Source organism: Haliaeetus leucocephalus, unplaced genomic scaffold, assembly GCF_000737465.1.
Source record: "Haliaeetus leucocephalus isolate CR32 unplaced genomic scaffold, Haliaeetus_leucocephalus-4.0 Scaffold506, whole genome shotgun sequence".
NCBI lineage: Eukaryota > Metazoa > Chordata > Aves > Accipitriformes > Accipitridae > Haliaeetus > Haliaeetus leucocephalus.
The window spans coordinates 2,847,756-2,855,459 of NW_010972942.1; the positions used below are offsets into that span (position 1 = coordinate 2,847,756).

A 7,704-nucleotide genomic window follows, 5' to 3' on the forward strand; every position below is an offset into this window, starting at 1 on the left:
AAAATACATTTTGGAGTTACTAGCCTGTGAACCTCACTACCTGCGGCACTCGTGGAAGAGCTTGAGCAGCCGCTGCCTGCGGCGCTGCAAGAACAGGTTCTGTGCCCAGAGCACCATGGAGAGCTCCTCACACGCCACCGCCTGCTTCCCAGCCAAGGTTGAGCCTTTCAAATCCACTCAGGGGAATTTAATGGCTCTTCGAGTGTCTTTGGCAAATTTGAAAATTTCTGCCTAAACGTTCACTTCATAGGTACAAGCTGAAATGGTGGTGAAGCACCTCCCCATGCCCACTTCTCTGGAGCGGTGTGTAAGACTGAGGGTATAATTATCCATACAACCATATACTTAAGTTGCTGTATATTTAGAGATTCCAGTTCTGAACCTACCTAGGGTGTGAGTATCATGCATAAATATAAACCTGTGTAAGATACATCATATAAAGATTAAGCCTTACGCTATGTTGGTTTTACTACTGAAGCTGGTATTTTTCGTAACTCCACTGCACTTTTATCAGTATAGTTCCAATGATCTTACACTCCTTTCTGGCCCAGAGGTATCCCTTGTGTAACAGATTTTCACAAAAGCAGAATGGGAATGCTAACACCCTCAGGCCAGACCTCAAAAACCGCCTTCTCCTTGTTTCTTTATATGGAATTTTACCTTTGACTTTTTTCTGCCTTTTCTAATTGAATGGAAGAACCTCAGTAAGCACATTAGGAAGATCTAGTGGCAGACAGTAAACGAAACTCTGTCAGAGGGTCAGACATTGGTATAGAAATCATTAAAACAATCACATCAATAAATTTCACTTTAGATGGACAGAAACTGCAATAGTCTACTGTCTCAGGATTCACAATCCTCCAGTAGCATTCAGTCCTGTTTTGTATCAACTCTGCTTTAGCAAAACCATTTTTTACATTTGTATAACTTACGAGTTCTCACAAAATACACGTGCGCGCTCACACGCACACCCTATACATATATTTACACACACACAGAGAACTGGAAAGACAGATGCAAAACAGAGTAATCATATCATCCTCATTTTACACATAAAAGCCTAAATTCCTTAGAGTTCAAGTTAAATATCTGTCGACAAGGCATCCAGAGGATGACACTAGCTAAGTTTAGACTCATCAGTGAAGTACATCAGCAGTGCATAGTTCATCTAGGGGGTTTATCTTCACAATTACCAATATTTTGATTCTTAAGACATTTTTGGAACACTCTTTTCAGTATATTTACCCATGTTTTTTCCTCCCATGAAAACCAAGGCATAAAGGCAGGGCAGGGGGTTAGGGCAAGTGGGTTTAGACGTAGGTGATTAATAAATTAAATTCGGGAACTTCCTGACACATCTAATATACCTAAAGATTCAAAATCCAGAGTCCATCTCCCTTAATAGTTTTTTTTTCTTTAAATATAACAAATTTGTTTCCCATATTCAGTTCTGCGGGGGCATTATGAAAACAAATCTATTTCCTAACAAACATTCAATTGAGATGGAATTACAGCAATCTGTGCGGATAATTTGTGTAATACAGTCTATGGTCTGTAACATCAGAGACTTTAGAAACCCATGTCATTCAGTAACAAAACCAGTTGATAAAGCGGAAATATACTAGGCCTCTGATAGTCTCACTATGCTGTAGTAAACTGCATAGTCAATTATATTTTCATTGTCTGTTTATATTTATTGTAGATTCAAAACACATACACATTATCCAAGTTACTATCAACAGTCATTTATGTTTCATTAGATCTTCTTGTAAGGCCAAATTAAAAGTTCAGGAAATCTTTTAAAAATTCTTTCAGTTCAGGTTAATCCCCTGTCTAGTCCTTGCTATAAATCATAGAAGTGTAAATGAAGTAAATGATGTGTCACTTGAGTAATTTACTACATGTTGCATTGGAAGCAAAGAGTTACACAAACAGCTCAAAAAGCAGAAATTACAGTAATTGTATGTGGATTGATTTGAAACTAGAAAACCTGCCACCTACATTTCAAAGGAGAAACAATGTTTTTTCTACAGTTACAGCAATCCTGGAAAACCTAGAAGGTATTTATTTCCTTACTAAACTTTCCCTTTGTAGAAAGCATTTTCAATAAATGGTAGAATGCATTTTTCCAGCAGAAATAAGAACTGGAAATTCATCACGTCAAAGGAATTAATTCCTCAGTAGATTCACTAACTGATCAAACCAATTCTGGACTTGTATCTGCTGATGGACACTCAGCTTGCAATAATTCAGTCTCCAGACCTCCACAGCCCAAGTCCATGGCAAATTTTCTAAAGCAGGCTTATGCATGCAAAGGATGCAGGATTCCAATTTTTCCAAGTACAGATATGAATGTCCCAAAAATATGGATCCTAGAACCTAAACTACCTAGAACATAATTTGGCTAAGATTTGTCAGTTCTAACTATCATTACCAGTCATCCATCCTCAGTAGCCAGCTTACGCAAATTATAATAAAACAAGACTACGCTGAATGAACGATAATGTCTAAAATGAGTTTTGTATAAAAATTGAACTAATTGAACACCATTGAACTAATTCTAAAACATCAATAGTTTGTGGCCTGCAACATGACTACATCAAGTCTCTTTAAATCTCTCATCCTCCAAGACTGGTACCTGCTTTTGGAGATGCTTCTCCTCAATCAGGCTTTCTTCAAAATTGGCCCCACTGATAGTAAACACAAGTTTTGAGAATGCAAACAATGATCATAATACTATCATGGAACACTACATTATATTTTGCATAAGCTACAAAGAAACTATATTAATTGATACTAACTGTGTTTGTGAGCTGAAAGTAACAATTTCTGACAAAAAGAGTGTATTTATTGTGGGAAAGGCACAATTAAGTTATTTCAGATTGTTCTTTCACGCATAACTAAGATGGTGCCACTACTCCAAAGCAAAACTTCACAAAACAAATTACTACATTCAGATACAAGTTAGGTGATTCGGCTTGTGAATAGTTTTAATATCTTGTGTGATTTATAAAAAAACCACAACAACAACTTCCAGGGCCTGACCCTTCTTCCCAACAAATTAATGTGAAATCTGTTACTAACTTCAACAGCCTGCTGTTCAGAGCCCAAGAACACACAAAACTGCAAAAAAACATGTAAGATATTAACACATAAACCTATGGAGCACAGTTACTCCATTATGCGGTCATATGTAAGCTGTGCTATTTGCACAGGAACAAGAATAAAAACCAGTCACTACTTTAATCAAGTTCTACTGCTCTAATAACTTTTTTTTTTTAATTGGATACATCAGGAAGGCTGTTTTCAAAATAAGAGTTCAACATTTAGGTAGGATAAGCATAGACTTTGTCTCTCCTTCATGAAATGAGGGAAGAGAAAAAAGGAGTGGGACCTTCAGAAACCTTTAAAGACAAAAAGCACAAAATGTGCTAGTCATGGTGGAGCACAGGAGGAGGAAGACAAGTATTTCTGAACAAAAGGAACTTAATAAAATGACGATACCATATTTTTCCTTAAAAATACATAAAAATATTAACATGTTCTTATTAGAAGACAGAACATGGAAAGCCACAAACAAAAATCTTGCTTTTCTTCTTACATGTGAACACAATTCTCAGGTAGTTTTTCCACTTTGATTCTTTAAAAAATTCTAGGAAGTAACTGGAAAGTCCAATTAGAATATTGCTGTTAAAGAGTTTAAAGGGATCCAGACTTTCTGCACTTTTAAGTAGGAATTTACAAGGAGTTGCTCCTGTTGTTTTCACTTAGAACATAGCATTTAAGTTACTGTCACATATGAAAGAAATGCCTCCACGGAGAAACTTTTGAAGCCCAAGTTCCTCATGGCTAGTTCCCTATGGGTATTATCCTACATAAGTGATGTAAATAATCCTTTATCTAGTAGGATTTACAAGAAAAGTAACATTGAACCACTTCTGCTACCTAAGTTACTTAACACATTTTTACCTTAATTTTAAATATTTCCAACAGAGATTAAAGAGTATTTCCTTGAATGGCACAGTTTTAGGTACCTACTATTTTTATAATATACAGTATATATATATGTTTATAAATAACCATGTAACCAGAAGATTGCACTCAGAAAATTACAATATGATGTTTCAACATGTTTGCAGCATGAAGTCTAACTGGAAGGAGTGCTCTAGCTTTCCATGCAGCAGTACATAGCAGATGCTTCCGATTTCTCATTTTCTTTTTGCTTTTAAGAATGTGTTCACACAACCATTCTTCGAATTCCACACTCACAGCAAAACTTTGCCCATTCCACTGGATACCTTGTTCCACATTCATGGCAGAACTTTGATAACTGTACAGGTGAATTTCCTTCGCTGCTTTTTGAACTTCCTCCATTGACTGAGGATGTGTAGTCTCCACTGTCATACCCAATTTTACCTTCAGACCTGAAAATCCGCAGATAAAGAACATTCTCTGTAACTCAGTTCAGTACAACTTGATGCAAAATTATTCTAACCCTTGCAGTGAATTACTGTCATTTTCATGCTTACACTTCCTATTTATTTATAGTGGTATACCTTACAACTCTACCCAGACACCCCTACTTATCTCCAGATATCCACCTTACCTGCAAGAAAACAAAAAATGCCAAAATTTTAGGAGCAGGATCAAATATTTGATTCACTGGTTAGAATAACTGGAGTGTTTGAAAACTTAAAACTTAGCTTGTCAAAACAAGAAAGGCTAAAACAGCAATGAAATTTTTATCCTACCCTTTAAAAGGGCAGAGGGCAGAAAATTTGTGTGCATAGCATGCAAATTTCACTCAATTTCAACTGCACCACTCACTTCCCATTTGAAAGACCATTCACTTATTTTTTCAACAGCTCCTAAGAGTTTTTTGACATTTCTAACACTGTCTTCTGTGCATATCTGAGAGAGCTGATGACAAAGGTGTTCTGTTAGACAATAAATATGCAAAATATATCGACTATCTTAAACATATGGCTATATGGCTAAATAATATGGACAATGAGTTGTCTGTTAACTGCAGAGAACAGTATTTTCCCCAACTTCTTTTGTAGTAAGTACTCCCCTTTAATGAAGGTTCTATTGCTGACAAAATCCACAAAGTTAAAAGCTACCTTGAGTAACTGTCTGAATTGCTAGATTTTCTTTTGTTTGTTAGAGCACCCGTACTCATGGTTCTTGCCACACTAGGAGGGGTTGATGTCCGTGTTTTTGTTGCACCTCTAAAACAGAATAAATATCTGATGACTTATATACACACAGAAATATATACAAGAATATGCATTTACAAATGATATAAAAAAATGAGTTCAACAATCTACACATCAATTAATTGTATGAAAAATGTAACTTATTTCCTACCAAGAGCAGACAGAAGAGCTTTGGCATGAATTTGCATGGTTTGGACTGAATATGACTTGAATCTCACAATGACAAGCTAAACAGAACAGCAAATCCCTTCCTGTGCATGTGTTTCACTTTCTATCACACCAAAATACAGGTAGATCCTGCACTACTGGTTGCTTAGTATGTTCTAATGCCTACCTTGACAGACTACAAGTCACTTTTTAGGAGTGGCAGGGCTTTCAGAGAAATTGAGAGCAGCTGACTGCAGGTCTTAATAGTTTAAAAAAAATGTAGAAAGGATACCATATTCTCAATACTTTGTGACCAATATGAATGAAGTGAGTCACAAGACTTTTTCTTCATAGCCACAGACTTTATTTGGGATGCATACTTCTCAGGTAATGCTGTAGATCCTCCTTCTTCAAAGCATAAGTATTATATTTATAAATATATATAGAAGCAGGAAAGAAAAGAAAGTCTACCCAGCTGGGCATTAGGGTCTAATTTTTTTTTTAGCCTGTCAGTGTTCTTAAAGTTGGCTTCAATAGTACGACCACATAGCTGTGAAAGCTGCTTCCCTCAAGACTCATGGGTTTTATGAGAAGCCAGTATGCAATGAATAGCACATCCTAAACATATAGAACATCTCACTGCTTGCTTTGATGAGAAACATCAGAACCCCCTGAAAAAAAAACAAGTAGCACTAAGAAAAAGAGATAGGAAGGGACATCCTTTTATCATCTGAGACCAAGGACAGAATTTTTTGTCATTGCTCAAAAGAATTACCATTCACTGGGATTTCTTCTTTGGCAAGACTTCAGTGACTATGACATCTTGTGCATGACCCACCAAGTTTTTGTGTCCTCATTCCTGAACACTGATGCATAAATGGAATTTAAGTTGGGACTGGGTCATGGGACATTAAAAAAAAAAAAATTAAACCAAGACTTCATTTAAAAAATTAGTCACCAAGAGCCCATTCAGCAACAAAAACCCAAAAGTGATTTTTTTTTTTCTTCTCTTCAGATGAACCTAACTGCTCCTTTCAGCATTATAAACTTAGTCTTGGTTTGGTTTTCAAAGTATATATAAGGAAAAGCATTCAACTCCAGTTACTTCAAATGTAACACTGACAAAACTGAGGAACAACATAATAACTCCTGAATTTTAGACATGTTGCATAAAACATTTTTTCTTTCATGTTATGAGCATAGACTAAAGATGGCTTTTCAGCTCCTTCCACCACTTAAACACTTCAGTAGCAAAGTGATCAAATGATTAAACACAAAAGTGGAAATTTGCAACTGAATTGAAGATTAAATCAAGTGAAATTATATCTAACTAAAGTATTCAAGTTTATCAAGAATGGCTTCTACATGCAACAGGTAGAGTGGAACCATCAAAGATTCCGGCTCACTGGGCAGAACACCAATGTTCAAACTTCTCCATTAGTTTTCCTATCTGCCCTCCCATTTAGCAAGGAGATTCTAAAGATGGTTTTATTTAAAACAAATACTGTGCAGACTGAAAAGCACTACCTAAGTTATATCAGAATTAAAACCTATAAAAAGTTATGTCGGTCTTTCAGGAGTTACAGAATTTCAGGATAGAAGTTCCAAATGTAACCTAAATTACACTGTTACAAGTGTGCACAACAGTATAAATGCTAAATACTCTTATCTTGTGTTATTTCCCCCATCTCGTTTTAAACTGGACAGACAGGCCTTTGCTTATAATTGAGTAAAATTCATTAGAGCTCAATAGTGGAAAGAACATACTGGACTGTTACTTTACTTGTTATGGAAACTAGAAAAGCATATAAAGAAAAATTCAGCTGTAGACATAGAAAAGGTATGGATCATCATGGATCAGGGATGATCAGACAATAATGCAAAGAACAGAATTGTGTCTCAATTTATGTTTAGACAACTCCAAGTAATTTAAAACAATTTTTTCAAAAGTATTACTGACTCAGTTTTCTCTGGATTTTCAACTTTGGACCAACACACTACTTTTTCAAAACTAACAGCATTAATTTCTTAAACTGCAATTTTTTCAGGGTGCACTTTGAATCAATTGGTTTTGAACATAATGCTAGGAGTCCTAGATATCTGAAAGAAATTAACATGAAAAATTGTCCACTATTCTTTCCTTTATTTCAACTGTTCAATTCTCTAAAATAATGTATAATATACCCTCATACTTTGAAAACTCACCTTATGCTTTAATACTAGGTGTATACTAGAGAAATTTCCCAGAAATCAATGTCTTAAGAACATGATTTATATGGTGTCTAGTACAGCACACAGACCACTGATTGAACCGGGGGGGGGGGGGGGGAGTATATGA

At 35.8% G+C, this 7,704-nt stretch overlaps 1 protein-coding gene across 1 annotated transcript in view; it reads right to left on the minus strand.

Annotated features, from left to right (window-relative positions):
• Positions 1–3,950: 3,950 nt before the first annotated feature.
• Positions 3,951–7,704, minus strand: part of ZC2HC1A (zinc finger, C2HC-type containing 1A) — a 25,503-nt gene continuing 21,749 nt past the window's right edge. Inside the window, exons 9-10 of the mRNA XM_010575923.1 lie at positions 5,124–5,231; positions 3,951–4,424 (exon numbers count right to left, since the gene is read on the minus strand). Of these exons, the coding sequence (XP_010574225.1) occupies positions 4,238–4,424; positions 5,124–5,231 (295 nt within the window). The 3' untranslated portion in view covers positions 3,951–4,237. The remainder of the gene's footprint in view (positions 4,425–5,123; positions 5,232–7,704) is intronic.